A 20760-nucleotide genomic window follows, 5' to 3' on the forward strand; every position below is an offset into this window, starting at 1 on the left:
ATGATGATATTTGAACGCGCAACCTTTGGGCTGCTAGACGTTCACATTATGCACCTACTCATCCAACCTGACCAACCACCCTACTTTAGATTTTGCCTTAAAGGGAAACTTGTGGATTTTTGTGGATACCATGTACTTCCCTAGAGTGGAAGTCTATGGTATCTACTAGCGTGCAGCAATTACACTAACGCTAGTTAGCAACTTCCTTCAAACTGCACACAGGTAGATAAAAATGGTCTCCACAAGTTCATCTCACTTTGGGGAAGTAGATTAAGGGCTTTTTTGCCAAAATCCTAAAGTATCCCTTTAAGTATTATTCTGTATTTTATGTAACTATACCAAGTCTAATATTTATACTATTTTGAGTGTCCCGGATTTATGTTCATAATTAGGTCTAGTCTATGAGACCAGGCTGTCCTCTCAGGTAGACAGAGATTGGACAAAATCTAATCAACGCTTCACGTGTCTGCCTTTTAGCGGGAGAGCAGTTTACCCACTGAATTACAGTCCCCGATTGTCTTTAAACAGATACACACAGACGGTTTCCTTAATCTCTGGGCCTAAAACATGAAACACCGCATGGATCATGTGATATTTTCTTATTGAGTGAGAAGATTTGCAGGAGATTCTGACTATTGTGTGTGACTTGTAGCCTTTTTTTCCTGTCCTTTGTCATTTTCAAGGTAATCAAATGGGCAAAATATGGGCATAATAGTTCTTGAGCTGCACAATCTATTTTTGGTTGATTCAGCTGGAGTTATAAGATCTACACAAAAATGTCTCAATAATTAAAATGTAAATTGCGCCAGGGAAAATGACTGCATTCAGCAGTAAACACAAGTGCAATGGCTAATATTGGAATGTGACAGCAAGCAGTCTATTTCAGTAAAGTAAAAGAGCAACGAGATGCAAGGAGTAGGGGATTGGAATTCGTTCAAGCGTGAATCAGTAGCGTAATAAAATAGAGGCGCGAAATTATTCCAGACTTCTAATTTTCCAAAGTATTAGTAGAGCAAAGAAAGTTTTTGATCCGCCCTTTCCTCTCTCCCTTCGCAGAGAGCGCTTGCACATCCCCCTTCTCTTTAGAACGCGCACAACTAACTTTGGGCACAACCGCTGGCCAGTAGATAATACAGGATAGTCTACCCGTCGCACAGTGACAGAACTGAGACGAAAGGTAAATATAAACTTTTCAATCACTGCCTTTGTACACATCATTGTGAAAATGTGTTTATGTGCTAACCTTATATAAGAGACTGATTGAGATTCTTTCCATGATGTAAAACATGTAAGAAGTATGGTGTTTTCCTAAACTTCTACCCATCAGTTGTGTGCATGGCTTGGTATGGCAGCATGTCACTGACTTGAACAGATTTGTCAGGCTATATTTTCGTTCCTTTCTCCAAATAACTAAGATATCAGCATTTTAATAATATATTAAATTATGCCTATTTCACACTTCTTTGTTAAAACACTGAGAAAATGGGTTTAAATCATATTTCCAATATAAAATGATGCAGTATTCTCTTCAATTATCCCTGAAGTTATCCGTAATGCTTATATCGATGTGTATGTAATGACAAAGTGTAAACAGTAATATTTGTTAAAAGTGATTTGGATTTATGTGAATTTGTGCACCTTATCACCCCTCAGGCTACTGACTTGATCACATTCAAGACATTCTTATGCAAAGTATACCAGATAACTTCAGTCTATCTTTAAATCTTTACAACAGTCAGAAAATACAGTATTTCAAAACCTTAAGACTAACCACAAACAGTACTATTGAGAACTTTTCCTGATGTTCATTATCATGTTAAATGTTTTCTGTGTCCTGGCAAGAGCTGTGGTTGACAAAGGTGGAGAGTGGGATGAGCAAGCCAAGCCCGCAACCATTGTTTTCAGAAGCTTTGGACATTGTGTTAACAGATTGAAAAACGTACAATGTACTTTGTTTCATTGAAACAAATGAGTAGTATCTATGTAAGCAAAGATACAGTGGCCAGATGTATCTTCCATTCACTTTAGCTTCTAGGTTCTGATAGTGGTTGTGCGTGACACATATTTATACAATCAGTTTTATTTTCCCAGACAGACTTTCCATTACTTTTTTGAATCTCACTCTAAGATGTGGCAGACATAGGAACAATCATGCCAATTGTCTTCACATGCAATGTGCTGAATTCAACACAATTAAAACACCAAACCAGTGAGGCACATGCCAGTCAAGACTGTGAGACCTGAAATGATTCGCATGCAAAGCCATCATTGATTGTCTAAGTGGTGCATTAGTCTGTGCTGCAGTCCTTCTCATTCTGTGGTCTGGTATGATGAAGAGAGAAACGTAGCCCCAGATGTGAGAGAGGTAGCCAGAACCAATGTTTTACTTTCAATTGGATGTCTGATGGCTCTCAAAAGGTTTGAATTTGAAAAAACGTTGAATTTGGAAAAGGAGATTGTAATATTTCATTTTGAAAACCTCTGCACTTGGCTGTGACTGCTATAACCTGTTAACTGTGCGCTTGGTTGAGTTTGACACTGAGGGGCTGTGTTAGTGTATGATGATAGAATCCTCACTGAAGGGAAGGCTGTGCATGGTCCCTTATATAATCAGCAATGAAGAAGGAATTTGCTCCTAGATAATAGGATGCCTCAACACAGAGCAGCACACTTTGGCATACTTACAGTCCATAACACTATATAGGTTGATAAACTCAACAGTCTTATTAAAATATATTTAAACATAGTAATATAACATGTCAGGAGCATAGTATTTTAGAATATGTTGATATAGAAAACATTGACTGTATGCAGTTATGAGTTGCTTTGAGAGTTTAAAGACGTGTCAGTGCAGGTTTCTCCATACAACCAATGTACACACGAGCGTGGAGGGTGTCTATTGAGGAAAATATACCATGTCAACACGGGGTGATTTTTGCCCTCCCAAACTGCTCCACCATATGTTGGAATCCATGCACCAGCAAGCTGTTTCTTAGCACTAAGGGGGCACTCACTATGTGTGTCTTTTGAGTCTAACTAACACTGTTAATATTCCTCAACTGAGTGTTAAGCTCAGTGTTAAAGTTGACTAAAATGTCAGGAGTAGATCGAATATCGTTTTTTATACACAGAATGTTTCACTTACAACAGGAATGTATTTTGGAAAATAACTTGTGGAATCATAAAACAGATTTCTTTGCTTGAAATGTCGCAGTGTCTCTTATAACTGGACCAAGCACACGAGCAGTGGAGGAAAACAGGAAAAGTGAAATAGAAAACACTTAGTTTTCAATAAGATGTTCTCTGATTTGAAGTCACATCACTGACTTGGATGACACACGAGTATAGAATTGTCTGAATAACCAGTCTGAATATGGATCACTGCAAAGATTGTCCAGTACAATAGTGTAAGAAATTAATCTTATCAAGAACTTACATACTTCCCACATTCTGAATTGCAGATTTGGAAGCGATCGGGCACTATCAACCACAATACAACCCTACTACTGAATTGTGCTAGACCAGTGGTTCCCAAAATGTTTTATAGTCCCATACCCCTTCAAACATTCAACCTCCAGCTGCTTACCCCCTTTAGCACCAGGGTCAGCGCACTCTTAAATGTAGTTTTTTTGCCATCGTTGTAAGCCTGCCACACACACACTATACGATACATTTATTAAACGTAAGAATGAGTGTGAGTTTTTGTCCAACCTGGCTCGTGGGAAGTGACAAAGAGCTCTTATAGGACCAGGGCACAAATAATAATATAATAATCAATAATTTTTCTCTTTATTTAACCATCTTACATATAAAACCTTATTTGTGAATAACTCACCACAGGTTAATGATAAGGGTGTGCTTGAAAGGATGCATGTACAGCAACTGCAATGTTCGCTTGTATTGGGTTGTCTTAAATCATTTTCCACACACAGTCTGTGCCTAAGTTTAATTTTCATTCTAGTGAGGGTGGAGAATCCACTCTCACATAGGTAGGTGGTTGCAAAGGGCATCAGTGTCTTAACAGCGCAGCCCAATCCAGAAATCTGGCAGAGGTTTCTGATTTAAATTACATTTTCACAGAACCGCTTGTTACAATTTCGATGAGGCTCTCTTGTTCAGATACTGGTAAGTGGACTGGAGGCAGGGCATGAAAGGGATAGCGAATCCAGTTGTTTGTGTCATCCGTTTCGGGAAAGTACCTGCGTAATTGCACACCCAACTCACTCAGGTGCTTCGCTATATCACATTTTATATTGTCCGTAAGCTTGAGTTCATTTGCACACAAAAAATCGTACAATGATGGAAAGACCTGTGTGTTGTCCTTGTTAATGCAGAGAGAGAAGAGCTCCAACGTCTTAATCATAGCCTCAATTTTGTCCCGAACATTGAATATAGTTGGGGAGAGTCCCTGTAATCCTAGATTCAGATCAGTCAGGCGAGAAAAAACATCACCCAAATAGGCCAGTCGTGTGAGAAACTCTTCATCATGCAAGCAGTCAGACAAGTTGAAATTATGGTCAGTAAAGAAAACTTGAAGCTCGTCTTCTTTCAATTAAAAAAAATGTGTCAATACTTTGTCGCTTTATAACCAGCGCACCTCTGTATGTGAAAGCATTACATGGTCGCTGTCCATATAGTGCAGAAAATACACAAGAGTTCAGGGGCCTTGCTTTAACAAGGTTAACCATTTTCACTGTAGTGTCCAAAACGTCTTTCAAGCTGTCAGGCATTCTCTTAACAACAAGAGCCTCTCGGTGGATGCTGCAGTGTACCCAAGTGACGTCGGGAGCAACTGCACACGCATTACCACTCCAATATGTCTCCAAGTCATGGCTTTTGCGCCATCAGTACAGATACCAACACATCTTTAATGCGATTGGATGTTAATTATTTGACTAGGCTACCTGTATTTGACATTGTGTTGTTAGTGAAATGAGGTTACTCAGGTGAGAAAAAAACCTCGCCCAAATGTATAGCCCCGTTGGAAAATATAAATGGACAGAATCTTTTATTTTATTTTGTGTAAAAAATTAAAAAATACATGTGAATCACATTTTCATTTGGCGTACCCCTGAAGGTATTGTGGGTACCCCAGTTTGGGAATAGCTGTATCAGACGATTAGCTTAGCTCTCTGTTTATTATTGTATCTGTTGAAGTTGTTCATGCTCTGTCAGGTGCAGTACTGTAGGTAGAGTACTTTCATCTGTTAGTGTTCCTAACAACTTGTTGCTGTACCTCAACAATACCCTCTTCATCTTAAAGAAACTTAACTTTATAAAGCTTTTTACGAGGCAATAGTAAATTAAGTTGATATTGTTGCTGATAAACAATCTTCTGCTCCAAGCACTGTCAACTTTTTATGTGTGGGCCTCCAATTGTATTGTATTGTTTCGAATGTTTTGTTATTTCAGCCTTGCTTTTCTAACTGTGGAAAGTTTGTCTAGGGTTGTCCATATTTCCCCCCAACCCTATCCGGCGTTACCTGTAGCCAAATGTCCATGCCAATGTAATGTAAACCACAGCATGCATCCACAGCTGTGCTGTGACCCAAGAGAGTGGGCATGGAAAAACATACATTAGCTCACTGGTCAATTTTAGTCTAGGCATAATGACAGTAATGTTAGCTAGTTTAAACACACTGGTGGGGCCCAGTTCAAAGGAAATCAGATAAGAGTTGATTTGACACGTACACAGGTTACAGCAGCTGTAAACAGTGCAGCAAAATGCTTACCTGCAGCTTCCTCAACAATGCAGTTCAACTATCGATACCAATAATATCAAAAGTCAATCAAAAACAACAAGTAAGTAGAAGAAACAGACAACTTGGTGATTACCTTATGGTTCTGTCACTACAGTAACATAACAGAACAGATGTTATGTCTCTTTCATTCTCACAGGTTGAAGGAGGCCAGTTGAAATCGGACCTTCAACATCATTCTCACTCTTGTTCGACTGCAGAGGACTGGGTACAATTGTTATCAACAAATTCATTTCGAACATTTGTTCTTGGGGGACTTTTATGCAAAATGAACCAAAAGAATCTGATGCTCTTTCAATGGGTGCTCCTGTTGTGCCTGGGCACCTGTCTAAGCCAAAGGGACTGTACAAGCGTGGATTGTCCAGTGTTGGACAACTGCATTGAGGAGGTTTTGGAGAAGGGTGCTTGCTGTGCCACCTGTGTTAAAATAGGATGCTCATGTGAAGGTTACCAGTACTATGACTGCATCCATGCAGGATTCCGGAATGGTAAAGTTCCAGAGGGAGAATCTTACTTTGTGGATTTCGGAAGCACAGAATGTTCTTGTCCACAGGGAGGCGGGAGGATCGGGTGCCATTTCATCCCGTGTCCCGAGATCGCTCCCAACTGCATCGCTGTCGCGGAACCTGCGGATGGGTGTCCGCAGTGTGAGCGCATTGGCTGTATCCATATTGACCAGAAATACGAGGCAGGTCACTCCTTCCAGATGGACCCTTGTCAGGTGTGTCACTGTCCTAATGATGGCGGGAGCCTGATGTGTTCCCCTATCCCTGACTGTGACTCTGGTACTGTTAAGAAGCCCATGATAGCAACAACCACACAGAACAACGACCCTCAGAGAGACCTCAGCAAACTGCATGATAACAAACAGACAAGCCCGCTAGACCCATTCGCCACCTCTAACACCTTACCTCTTTACAAAGAGGAGCCATCTGTCCTGGATGAAGATGAGGATTATGACTACACACTGCCTGACCCCACATCTACCACTCCACAAGACCTGGTCCAGCCAACAGAATCTACCACGGTGTCACCATCCTATGCTGAGACAAGCTCTTCTCCTTATGAGATTTTTAATGACCTGAGGCAAGAGCTGAGAGAGAGACTAGGAACATACGATCAGGAGCGAACAGAGGAGGCGGCCATTACTGAGGATCCACATCACATAGATCAGACCACCTCAAGTGAGTCAACAACATCAACAACTACACAGGAAGTGACCTCAGAGAGCCAAAGGCGTCAACAGGAGGTTGTTGACCGGGACAACAGGCATCACAGAGACAGTGACAGAATGATGAAGAGTGACAGTTCGGAGGACGTCACACCAACTGTCCGTAGTGACAAGGGAGTGAGACACACTGGCCTCCACGAACAAAGAGACAGCCACAGCAGTCACCACCATGATGGCGGTCTTTTATCCCAAAGTCATGGAAGGCACCTTGAGGAGCACCTTGAGGAGCAGCGTGAGGAGCCCATAACGCCCCAGAGTAAACCTGACCAGGAGTCTTCATTCCCCACAGAGAAGTTCAGCCCGACCAGCAGAGCTCCTGTCATGAGGGAGGAGGGAGACCAGCTGGCCAGGAGACAGCCCCACACCCTCTTCAACTACCAGGGCCCAAACAAACAGCCTGGAAACACTGAGGGTAAGTCGACAACACTAATATGGACACTGTGGTTTTGGTATAGTTGATATTGAACAGCTCTACCAGTCCACAGTCTAAAACAGTAAGGTACTGCCGATATGTTTCTATTCATTTTCTATAATTGCTTTATTTAACGTGAGTAAATCACATACAATGACCTTTGAGACCTAGTGAAAGGCACTATACATGACAGCAGTTCTTGTATATGCCATTTGTTAATTCATTAAACGATAGGAACTACATTCATCCAATGAAATGGTTTGTGCCTGTGACAACAGTAGCCCAGTGTTAGAGCCTCAGATGATTTACTGCCCTTTTTCTCTTACATCCTGTGTTCCATGTAGGAATTCTTAATCAGTCTATAGTAGCTACTACTGTAGCTGGCGCTGGGTCCAGGAAAAGCTATGGTTCATGGAAAGCAAATGGTCCCTAGACAGTGAGTCTTCAACTATCCTACTCATGACAGGGGTTGGAGATAACTATGCTTGTCTTTTTTTTTTTTTTTTGGTACTAATTTTAGTTAGGCATTTTATCAAATGGAAATTCCTTAGGATAACCTCTCAATAAAGGACTTACAATGGAGTCATTTGGAGAATTTAAGGATGTTTCCATGTTTTCTTTAATTCAAACCCAAAGTGACAGATGATACAGTATTGTGACATTTCTGTATCTTCCTTGTGGCGTCTACATCAGTGTCTTCCATCCTTCCAGGAGCCTCCTGAACACCGCTTAACTTCTGTAGCAGTGTCACTCACGTACCATCATCAGTTAGCTCTCAGAGCTAGCAGGCCTCCCCAGTGCATAAATACTGTACAAGAGCAGCTTCTGAGATGGACAGCAGATGATGAAGACATTAGTTAAATGTCTGGAGGATGGGTTAAGAGGGTACAGTGTTCAAAGAGAATACCTATCTCTGCTTTCAACTTGAGGTCGTCTCGTCTGTGACACATTCATAGGTAGTAGCTGTGATTGTGTATGCCCTCTAAATGGCCGCTGTGTGGGGCCTCCAATATGTTGGATAGTCTTCTCATGAAATCAGGTTTCACCCTGAGAGAAAAATCCCTCAATCAGATCATGAGATTCCTGTAGGGTTTATGGGTTTAACCGTTCATAATGTTTACAGTAATACAGTGATTTGAACTGAATAAACTCCATGTGATTTCATCACCGCCACTGTACAGCTACTGAATGACGAACTAGGTCAGAGCTATGGGAGTTCAGACTCTTGTACTATATTGTAAGTAGGTATCGTGTAACAACCAGTCATCTGTGGATTTTCCCAGCCTCGGCAAGCCATCCTGCTTTACTACACTATCACTGTTCAGACCTGTTGGTATTTTTCTCTGCTTTCAGCATAGGAATGTATAGTATGTGTTAGCTGTATGGGGTGATTCTTTGGGAGTTAGCACAAGAGATACCTGCCACATACATTCCATGTGGAGAGGGTAGATTATGTCAGTTCTTGTCTTCCTCAGTGGCGTTGGCGTTTACAATTCACACAATTTGTTTACAAAGACAAGACGAAGGTCTGGTCAACTTCTCCAGTATGCCTTATGCCTGCCTGTGAGCAAATATCCCCCGGGCTGCCTTGGCTGCAGTGCAACACATAGATTTGTCTTGACAGATGCCCTCAACTGTTTTTCACGCTGCATTTCAGAATATTAGGATATCATCCAAAAATTAAATGGTAGATTACTGTTGCTTCACGGTTGGTTGACTGAGAGAGTCTTAGTTCATTCACATCCATGCCTGTCTAACACACCCTGAGTATCTCTGCCCTGTCTGGAGCAGCGACATAGAGATGACTGGCCTGGCTATTGTCCAGCCTCTGGGTCAAACTGTAATTGTTAAGCAGGGCCGGACTACCACATTTGGGGCCCCTACCTCCAGGGGGCCCCCAACCCATTTTTTTTGTTGCAGTTTTAAAGAGAATTTGCTGATATTCTACACATTTTGCCATGATGCTGAGAGAAAATGTTGCTGTTTTAAAGCTAATTTACTGCCATTCTATCCTTTTTGCCATTTCTTATGACGTGTTCATATGCTTGACCACCAGGGTGCCCCCCCCCCCCCCCCCCCCCCCCCCCAGAAAAAGTATTAGGGCCCCATGGAGGTCAGGGGCCCCCAGAGCACGTGCCCTGCTTGCCTGGCCCTGTTGTTACTGTAAGGGTCAGAGGTCATGGTCACTGGGTGAAGGGAAAGAGGTTCCAGCATGGTGATATCCTTAAGGACAGGAAGAGACTCAGTTGACAAGGCCCTGAATAATGCCTGTTATCAACCCCCTTTAGGGCAGCATGCCAGGGTCTTTGGTAGAGGAAAGGAGAAGCATGCACTACAAAAACACAACTATTTTTCACTACACATAAACCGGCCTAGTTTCTATTGAAGTAAAAAATATCTATATATTTTAGAATCGATAACTACCCTGCTCCGTCTGGAGTCTGGGCTACTACCCTCCCTCTACCAGTTACAAGTTGTGGGGGTTTGTAGGCACTCCAATGCTGTCATGGCCGTGTTGGTGTAGGATTTCACAGGGGGTTGTACCTGAAAAGGGCATAATACACATGTGATGAATGAGACCTCTGTTGTGGCCTGATTGCCGGGCGCTACTCGCTGGTCCCTCATGAGCCGCTGTGATTACGCTCACTGTGATTACGCTTCTCCCATGAGGCACTGGGCCTCCCAATCCAACCATTAATCACTGGAGCTCCGCTAGACTTTCACACTCTTCTCCTGCTCAAGAAACTTACTTAGCCTACTCAACCAAGCTGAAGCCATTTTGAGATCGATTTGTTAAACAGGCATAGGAAAATCTAAGGCGTGTACAAAAAGTTCAAGTCATTTTGGACTTTTGTCCAAAACTCAATAATTTTCAGTAGCCACTATACTGTAATTTTTGCCCTCATTATTTGTGTCAGGGATATAGCAAGGAGGACATTTGTATCATTGCCGCTCACAACACCTAAGGTTGCATCCAGGGCTGGATTAAGAAATCATAGGCCCCAGCGACTTAGTTTTTTTATATAGGCCCCGCCCATCTCCACTTCCCGGCACACCATCATTTTCTGTAAACAAATCCGTGCACCAAGATGCAATTCGATGTGTGATAAATTTACTGTTGAAGAAAAAGCTGCTTTATAATAAATCCATAATCCATTTGCAATGTTGCATAGCCTACAGTTGAGCAGAGGTGTTTTTAGGATTTCCACACATGGGGAACATGTTAGCAATTCTACTTAATTTACATGATAGAACACATTAGCTGAATCTTTTTTAATACCATACAAATTACCGAAATGAGTGGCTACTCTAACAATCTGAGATCAACAGGTCTTGAATTCAAACAAACAATAGCCAAGGCCAATGCATCGTTACACAGATTGAACAGTATTAAGAGGCAATGAGGACAGCACAATAAGTGCTGTTATTGTGAAGTGGAAAAGTCTAGGAGCAACGATGGCTCAGCTGCAAAGTGGTAGGCTACAGAAGCTCACGGAATGGGACCGCTGAGTGCTGAAGTGCCTAGCTTGTATAAATGGTCTGTCCTCGGTTGCAACACTCATTACCGAGTTCCAAACTGCCTCTGAAAGCAACGTCAACAAAATAACTGTTCATTGGGAGCTTCATGAAATGTGTTTCCATGGCTGAGCAGCCGCACACTAGCCTAAGATCACAATGCGCAATGCCAAGCATCGGCTGGAGTGGTGTAAAGCTTGTCGCCATTGGACTCTGGAGCAGTGTAAACGTTCTCTGGAGTGATGAATCACGCTTCACCATCTGGCAGACTGACAGATGAATCTGGGTTTGGCAGATGCCAGGAGAACGCTACCTGCCCGAATGCATAGTGCCAACTGTAAAGTTTGGTGGAGGAGGAATAATGGTCTGGGGCTTTTTGTCATAGTTCGGGCTAGGCCCTGTAGTTTCAGTGAAGGGAAATCTGAACGCCACAGCATACAATAACATTCTAAACAATTCTGTGCTTTCAACTTTGTGGCAACAGTTTGGGTAGGCTCTTTCCTGTTTCAGCATGACTATGCCCCATGCACCAAGCAAGGTCCATACAGAAATGGTTTGTCAAGATTGGTGTGGAAGAACTTGACTGGCCTGCACAGAGCCCTGACCTCAACCCCATCAAACACCTTTGGGATGAATTGGAACGCCGACTACGAGCCAGGCCTAACCGCCCAACATCAGTGCCCTAATGCTCTTGTGGCTGAATGGAAGCAAGTCCCTGCAGCAATGTTCCAATATCTAGTGGAAAGACCAGCTCCATATCAATGATTTTGGAATGAGCAGGTTTGACGAGCAGGTGTCCACATACTTTTTGTCTTGTAGTGTTTATTATCGGCTACTAAACACCATTTCCAATAGCACACTGACTCATTTAATGATGAAGATGAAGCCACAGGCTACTTCCCACCAGTCTTGGCAATAGCATATCTCAAGATGAGCTACTTATAAAAACTGCTGCTGTTTGCAAAAAATGTATAGTTGTTGAGAAAATAGTTACTGTTGGTTCCACAGACAGATTAGTCTTCTCTTTCCAGAAGTAGGCATTTGCTTTCCAAACTTTACATTTTTCCCACAATTGTATTTTGAAATTTGCAAAAGACAGACAGACAGCTGCAACCAACCATAGAAATATAATCCTTAGATGGCAGTTCCCATTCAAGTCAGGACTAGCAGCCATTGGTATTGTACCTATGAGTTTAATCTTCAAATTGCCAGGGTAAGAGGTTCCAAAACCCTTCTATGGATTATATATGTATATGGCCACAGCACATCAAGTTGTATATTTGGCTAGCATGCTGGCCAATAGCAGCCTTTCTGACTACAGGCAACTAGTAACTGCCAAAATAAAGGAAACACTTGAGTAAATGAAGGATACAAATAATATGTCATGGTGTGGGGTGCATTTTTCCTGTCATGGTTTAGGTTCACTTGTAGAATCTTTGATAAGGATCATTAAAGCTGTTCTGGCAGCTCGTAGTGGCCAAACACCCTTTTAAGACACTATGTTTCCTTTATTTCTGCAGTTACCTGTGTATGCTTGTCATAAAACGTTATCCACAGTCATTTTTTTTTAAACTATGGATCCTCTGTTGCTAAATTATGCTCTCTGGTGTATTTTGAACATTGAGAGTGGGTTCTTGTGGTTGGATAAAATAATATTAAAATGACAGATTTATTTTATTTTATTTGCTTTGTCTCTTGGCTCCCTATGGACTTGGGTCCGGCCCCTGTCTCACACAATTGACCAGTCACATTTATTTATTACGCAGTTACCCAATCAAGGCAGGGTCCCCCAATTACCCACATGTGCCCCATACCTCTTCTCCTCCCCCAATCTGACGATTAGCTTAGCGGCAGTAAGCAGCAGCAGGCTGTCTACATTCATTGAGAGAGGGCTCCTGAATCCTCCTGTGGTTGGTGGTTGCAGTAAAACATTTTTAAAATATATATTACATATATAATATATACTATATGTATTTATTTTCTCCATAAAAAATAAAGAAAATGCTGCCTCTTGGGGCCCCAATGTGCCTGGGCCCAGTGGCTTCAGCCCCGATAAACTCCTGCATTAATCTGTCCCTGGTAGCATCTGGGAGTGAACTAGGCAGATATGTAATTTTAGTGCTGATGAAAAGGAGTGTGAATTCCAGACCTGGCCACATCAGGGTTCATCTTTACCGCTACTTTGAGGGTAGCGCTTGGAGGTGGTTGATCCTCTAGCCAATCTACTGTAGGGGGGTTTCCAGGACATTTCCAGGAAGGCTTATCTCACTATTGCATGTCTTTACCATAAAAGGGCAAACTTATCCACAAAACCACTCAGAATTGAAAATATGAACCCGACAAAGCCATATGCAGGAAACCAGATCGTCAACAAGACCGAGAGATAGCATGAGATTGGTGATAAATACAACTGAATAACAGCTCTGCCACTTGTATCCATCTGCATGAATGTAATTGCAATTATGGTTACGTAAGGCCAACGGCTTGCAGCTATTTTCAGCATATTATAAATCTGTTCTCATGGTTAAAGATTAGATGATATGCTTTATTATTCTTCATTGATGTGATTTGACCTGGCAGTCAAACATTTGCAGTGGGCCAAATAAGATTAGAGAGGTTCACCTGTGTGACCACAAATCAAATCGTTATTTGTCACATGCGCTGAATACAACAGTGAAATGCAGACTTACAAGCCCTTAACCAACAATGCAGTTTTAAGAATAGAAAAAAAAAATAGAAATATAACAAATAATTAAGGACAGATCCCGGAAATGCAACCCTCTTTAGTGTGTGTGTGTGTGTGTGTGTGTGTGTGTGTGTGTGTGTGTGTGTGTGTGTGTGTGTGTGTGTGTGTGTGTGTGTGTGTGTGTGTGTGTGTGTGTGTGTGTGTGTGTCTGTGTTTATATTTGGTGAGGTTATTGCCGTATAACTCTATTGGATTAGGTCTTTGAATACTTACTCATCAATATTTAAAGGAAAAGCTAACACCTTTTGGAAATAACAACTGTTCTTTCTTTACAGTAATGTTCCCATCTGAATGGCTGCATATAAATGAGACTGTTTTAACTGCAGCTTGCAAATCCAACCATGCTGAGCAATTGGGCAATTTTTCCCCCCCCGTGGTATCTGATGTTACAAAATGCAAAATCTGGATTTGGATGGATGTGCCAAGGCATGGAATTAAACAATATCCTGTCCTTTGGGTTGTGAAAACAGGCTGTGATATATTACCCATAGAACACCAACAGGAAATGGCTCCACACGTTGGAGTAAATGAGAGGTCTGGCGAAGGTGTGTTGCATCTAACCATAACTCTACATGTAGGGAAATAATCACATTCTCTATCCTTGAAATGCAGATTGATTCTAGTCTGTTTCAATGTCAATCAAAATCAAATGAATTGTATTTATTTGCATTTTTCACAGACATATTCTACAGAATGCTTAGCAAAACAGTGGAAAGGAACAAACAGCCAGACCTAAACTAACTATTTATACTGTATACTGTAACATTGATTGCAATCCTGTCAATGATGGTGATCATTCAGATCACCGTAGCCAATCAGGAGTCGGGACGAGGCGATGGGACATTTCAGTGTGTGTCTGTGCCTCGTACTGGTCTGGTCATCCATCCAACACCACATGGACATGTAATAGGATCAGAGGTTAGAGAGGGAAACCATCAAAGACAGTGGGGTCTGGATGGCCCTCAGGGCTCCCAACCACAAACCACAGCCCAGTCAAGAGTTCAGACTCCAGAGAGAGTGATGGATCACACACGTCCATCTGCTCTACGATCACTACTATCAGACTCAGTCACTATCAGGGTGATCAGGATAAATAGCTGTCGATACGTTATCTTCTTCAACATGCTTCAGCCGGCCATGGAAAGGAAGTCATGCTGATGGGCGAAACACCCTCCCTGTTAAGTCATAGACAGCTGGGGAGTTCCACCAATTGAGTACCTTTTGGGTATTGTAACTTGTTAAAAAAATGTTTTATTTCACTACATTTTGATAAAATATTAACTTTTGGCTCAATGGCTAATTACTTCCCACTCATCTCCCCTGTAACTATTCTCCAGGTCGTTGCTGTAAATGAAAATGTGTTCTCAGTCAATGTACCTGATAAAATAAGGGTCAAATAAAAACAAATGATAAACTGTACAGCAGCGCCGGCCACCAATTTATGGCACAAGAATGGAGACATGTCGGGATGGGAGCTGCTCCCCTCTTGTTTTCAATACTCTCAATGGATGGTGGTGGTGGGCTACAGTGCTGTGTGAGCGTGATATTACTGCAACTTAACAGGCTGGCAGACAGATGTAATGACAGGCCAAGAAAAGAGAGATGTACCTAGAACCACCTATCAAGGCCACCTCCACAACTTTCCTCCTCACATGATAAATCAGCCATGGGGGTGATTACACACCTGACTGGAACATATTTGCTTTAGTCTCCTAATTAGAGAGATGCAGCATATTCATGGGCTGAGCTTAGACATGGTTCCGCTACTCCAGGTAATTGTTTCAAGGCTGTAAAGTGGCTGTTTCAGTCTAAATGTTTGACCTTTATCTGCAGGGTCTCGTTTCAGAGGCTTTTTGATGTCGTTAACTCAAAGGCCTCAATTCAATCAAACCTGCATTGTGGTATTTTCAAAGTAGCTCTTTTCCCCATTTAAAAAAAAATAAACTTAAAATGGTCTTGGGTTCTGTAAAAACTCACAGATTTCATAATAAGAAGTATGTGTTTCTGGGCAGACATTTGTCAACTAAGACCTTGCACAAATATTGCTTTGGCATGTTCAACTGAATTCCAGTCAAACAGCAAATAATATCTTACCTTTTTATTGAGCACATGGGGCCGTTCTGTACTACGTTGTATGATTGCTATACTGATTCCAGCTGGATATAAAAATGGGTAGGATGCAAATGAAAAAGATGACTGATGAAGCTCTGTCTTATAATAATAACAAATTCACGCAGGTTCAAAGAACATTGTCAGAGAGCACGAATGGGGACAGATATTTATGCATCAAAGAGGCCTTGCCTTCTCTGAGGTTCCCTATCTTTTCATTTCTAAACCTATAAATTATTCACTGCTGTGCAGCACATTCTCCACTGGAAATAAACAGCTTGGTGCTCACATGAAAAGGCATGTCAAGGAGAGTGGGCCATCAGGACCAAAACAAAGGAAAGTGAATCACTAAGAAAAGTTGGGGAAGTTAATTAATGACGAGAGAATTAATGACCAGTTAACATAAGCTCCTTCAAACAAATACTTTTGCTTATGTGTTATACTATGCTAATTTGACATTATTTATCCTTTCTGGCTGTTTCTTTAATTGGACTCATGCTTTAGTTGATTTTGTAGACTGTGGAGTTTAATCATGGTATTGGGTAAAGATCTCCACTTAGCACTTTCCTCTGTACCGCCTCCAGCTGCTCTTCTATTAAATCAAGTGGTACATTTGAATCAGCCTACATAATAATTGACAAATTAAAGTTATAAAAAGGTATACAAATGTGTTTTTACAGTCTGCTGATTTAGAAACAGTGCAGATAGAAGGCCCACAAATATAACACAGTTATAGGCCTATTACCCCAAGCCACCAAGCAGATTGTGGCCAGTAAAAGAGGAAATGGTCATTTGAGTGTCTGACCCACCCTTACCTTGGGCTCCCGAGTGGCGCAGCGGTCTAAGGTACTGCATCTCAGTGCTAGAGGCATCACTACAGACCTGGTTAGATTCCAGGCTGTATCACAACCGGCCATGATTGGAGTCCCATAGGGCAGCGTACAATTGGCCCAGCATCGTCCGGGGTAGAATGTCATTGTAAATAAGAATGTGTTCTTAACTGACTTGCCTAGTTAAATAAAGGTACAAATAAAAAATTCAATAATACCATAACAGGTTGGTATGATAAAGATGTCAATAGACAGATGTAATGGATCTAAGAGAAATCAGATGATTTGTTATCCCAGTGCTTGGGAAGTGAACAGGGTGGAGCTGTGTTGACACAAAGATCATGATGTTTTTTTTTTTTTTACAAACGCTGACGTAAAAAAAAAGTTTCTGTGGAAAGCCACCAACAAGAACAAATGTGGCCGTTTTGGAGATTCCAAACAGATTTCAACAGAAGTGAAAGCTTTAATTCCCACTGAAAACAGTGTGGCTCAGCAAGCTTTAAAATAGGTTCCAAAATAGTATGTGTATAAGGCAACCATTTGCAGCCCACATCTTGATATTAGAAAAAAACATTTAAAATGTAATCAGATGTTTTTAAGAATATAACTGTAATTTTTAAGTAATGCGGTCAGGTTAGAGATACTTTATTTTTGTAATTGTCACGTTCGTTGTATAGAGGAGACCAAAGCACAGCGTGAGTACTTAACGCTGAAAATATATAAAGTCATAATTTGCATTAATATTACAAACATTCAAAAATATTACTGAAATGGGATAAACCAAATAACGAGAAGCGCCAGCACACAACCTGTGGCTAAAAGGTGAATTTGACTGGTGTGCGCACCTCACAGAGACAATTCACAGAGGTGGTGAGTAGATTAGAGCAGGTTGGCGATAGAACAATGTCAATCATAAAGTCCTGCCCGACTATATTGCTGAGGCATAAAAGATCTTACAATGCCTGGATAGGTATTTTACCTATGTTATAGCAATCTGGTGCCTGAATGCAGAGACGACTACGTGGCATGTAACCATTGGTTGATGCAATGCAACACCTGAGAAGGGGAACACGACCAAACATTTCTTAATAAATGACATGATTATCTGTATCTGGCATTCTTTTATTATGCAAAACTAGGGCTGTCAGAGTTCATATTTTAACTCGAGTTAACTTTTTGTCATTTTTGTGCACCTTTTTGTTATTGTGTGATTAATCGCATTGTCTGAAAGTGTTTCAAATAACAGCTGAAATCAACAATGCTATGTCACAACAAGTTGACTTTGAAGTTAAAGAAAGTGTGCTTAATCAATTTACCAGATTTTTGCTAACTGTTAGTTTGGACACAATCAAGACGTCATCATGCAATGTATTTTGAATTTTAAAAACAATTCTGAATTTGAGATTAATCGTGATTAATCACATCAAATCCTAAAAAATATTTATCATTTGACAGCCCTATGCAAAAAAACGATGTATTGATGGGACTAACGATAGCATAGGCCTTGGTAAGCAAAATGTTACATTAGCAACAAAAATAGTAGCAAACGAGGAGTACATGTGGGAGAAATGGCCGGAAAGAGGCACATTATAGATTGACCTAATTATACCAACCAGAGAAATACAGTATTTGTAGGCTACAGGCCTACCTTTTCAGCTGGAATGGCTACACTGGGAAACACATCTTTGACCTAGAGGGTTAGGTTCAGTCTGTCCAAATGTAACGGAGTTAAGAACGAACCGTGAACTCATTCCATAGCTAGCTTGAAATGGCTCAGATTGCACCATCCAATTTTCAGTGCACAACCTTTTCGGTGGTCCAAACCTTTGGAATGTTGTCAAGGATGGCAGTCACATGTGTTGCAAAGCAGAAGGTCAATGGTTCGAGCCCAGAATGGGGCAGCGGGACAATGGAGGAAGCTAAACTGTTAGCAGCAAACTAAGCCCTGTTACACAAAGAACTACAGTACAGTACAGGAAACACCAATCAACATTGGAATGCATTGATCTGGAGTCATCATAGTCATGATCACTGGGCAGGCTCTAAATGAGATTATTCTTTTTTCCCCTCTGTCTGTTCCTAGTGCTGGATGGGGTGATATTGTGTTGCCTGAACACTGATTAGCCTTCAAGCTAAGATTTTGTATACATTGGCTCTGGAGTGTACTTTATAGAGTCTAAGGTTTCACAGTGCTCCCTGCCAGGGAAACAGAGAGAGGGAGATGGAGGTGGAAAATAATAAAATAATTTGTTCCTCATGCTGCTGAATGTGAATTCAGTCTATTCACCAAAGCACATTCAGAGCAAAGTCAATCACTCTAGCAGACACGTGGAGCAGTAACAGGCAAGCTGGGATGCAGACACACTCTCAGTAAACTGCCTCAGATTTCTGTATCTTTGGATATTGCATAGACTACAATGTTACACATTAAATCCTTACTTCCATGAAGGACTGGGTGAGATGTATTGCGTGAATGATAGTTAGAGCGTTTGAGATTGTCCTCTCCAATGATGATCTCTCCTTCATTCTATTTAGTTAGCCAGTTTTCTTTTTTAATTTCATGTGTTCCCTCAAAAAAATTGAACTTAAACCCCATTTGTCTGTTGGTGTGTTTGTTTTGTGTGTGTGTGTGTGTTTCTGTAGTTTCTTCCAAGGAGTTGGTGGAGACCTGCTGTGAGACAGGGGAGAAGTGGGCCTCAGCCCATGGCCACTGCAGCAACATGGAGCTCCCCAGAGAGGACAGACACTCCATCTGTCGGTACGCCCATGGAGACACACTAAACACAAGTTTTAGGAAGCCCAATTTTTCTGTAGGAATTACTCATTGGTAGGGACCAGAGTTTGTCCTATTTAGTTATAGAGTGTGTTATAAATGTCAGCTTTGCTGCTTTCACTATGCCAGTGAGGGATGGTTGGCTGCCAAGTTTGTTTCTGCTTCAGCCAACTTGTTTTTGACGGCAAGCCAACTATGCATTAGTTTAGTTTTTATCCTACTTGTAAAATATGATCATCTTATAAATGGCATCTTACGTGACTTCGCTTCGTGGGCCCATGTCAATATTGTATGACATGATTCCATGAAAGTTGTATTTGTGGTTGATGTGTTAAATATGAAGTGAATGAGATCACGATCTATAAAGAATTTGTGCCAATATGAAAACTATACATTTTACAGGCCCTCGCACATTACATTGCACAGCGTACTAGTGTGAATTTTTGCCCTAATAGACTTCCAATTTGATTCCATAACATTTCCAGATGATGCTGGTTTTGGCCAGAGGGAGGCACAGCTAGCCAACACACTGCTAGTGTAGGACCACAGTTAGGTCTAGGTACAGTCAAAACACTGACTCAAATTCTAACATCTCTCCTGGGTGTGTCTCTCTCTGCCAGGACGGCTCAGAGACAGTGCTGTCTGGGCTCTCTGAAGGAGAGTCGCTGTTTCTCTGGTATGAATGCAGCCAGAGAGGGAGTTGTTTGTGAGGTGGACAACAATGACCAGTGTGGAGTCGACTCCTTCAAGGTAAATGTGGTTCCCATGAGTTGGTTGGTTGATTTGGTGGTGCTAGCTGTAGCCCCAGAGTTATGGGTTTGATTCAGACATAGGCCACATTCCATACAGTGAGTTATGTTGTTCTTGCCACAACCAACTCCTACCTCCTACCTTTGTAACACTGAATATACAGTATATAACCAACTCCTACCTCCTACCTTTGTAACACTGAATATACAGTATATAACCAACTCCTACCTCTTTTCTAACACTGAATATACAGTCTATAACCAACTCCTACCTCTTTTCTAACACTGAATATACAGTATATAACCAACTCCTACCTCTTTTCTAACACTGAATATACAGTATATAACCAACTCCTACCTCCTACCTTTCTAACACTGAATATACAGTCTATAACCAACTCCTACCTCCTACCTTTCTAACACTGAATATACAGTATATAACCAACTCCTACCTCTTTTCTAACACTGAATATACAGTATATAACCAACTCCTACCTCCTACCTTTCTAACACTGAATATACAGTCTATAACCAACTCCTACCTCTTTTCTAACACTGAATATACAGTATATAACCAACTCCTACCTCTTTTCTAACACTGAATATACAGGGTATGCTTGGATTTGGAATGAAAG

At 41.4% G+C, this 20760-nt stretch overlaps 1 protein-coding gene across 1 annotated transcript in view; it reads left to right on the forward strand.

Annotated features, from left to right (window-relative positions):
* Positions 1-984: 984 nt before the first annotated feature.
* LOC110492418 (fibulin-2) overlaps positions 985-20760 on the forward strand; it is a 48305-nt gene continuing 28529 nt past the window's right edge. The window contains exons 1-4 of the mRNA XM_036947393.1: positions 985-1177; positions 5899-7402; positions 19247-19361; positions 19997-20126. Coding sequence (XP_036803288.1) covers positions 6028-7402; positions 19247-19361; positions 19997-20126 — 1620 coding nt within the window. The 5' untranslated portion in view covers positions 985-1177; positions 5899-6027. The remainder of the gene's footprint in view (positions 1178-5898; positions 7403-19246; positions 19362-19996; positions 20127-20760) is intronic.

This window comes from Oncorhynchus mykiss, chromosome 16 (assembly GCF_013265735.2).
Source record: "Oncorhynchus mykiss isolate Arlee chromosome 16, USDA_OmykA_1.1, whole genome shotgun sequence".
NCBI classification, from domain to species: Eukaryota; Metazoa; Chordata; class Actinopteri; order Salmoniformes; family Salmonidae; genus Oncorhynchus; species Oncorhynchus mykiss.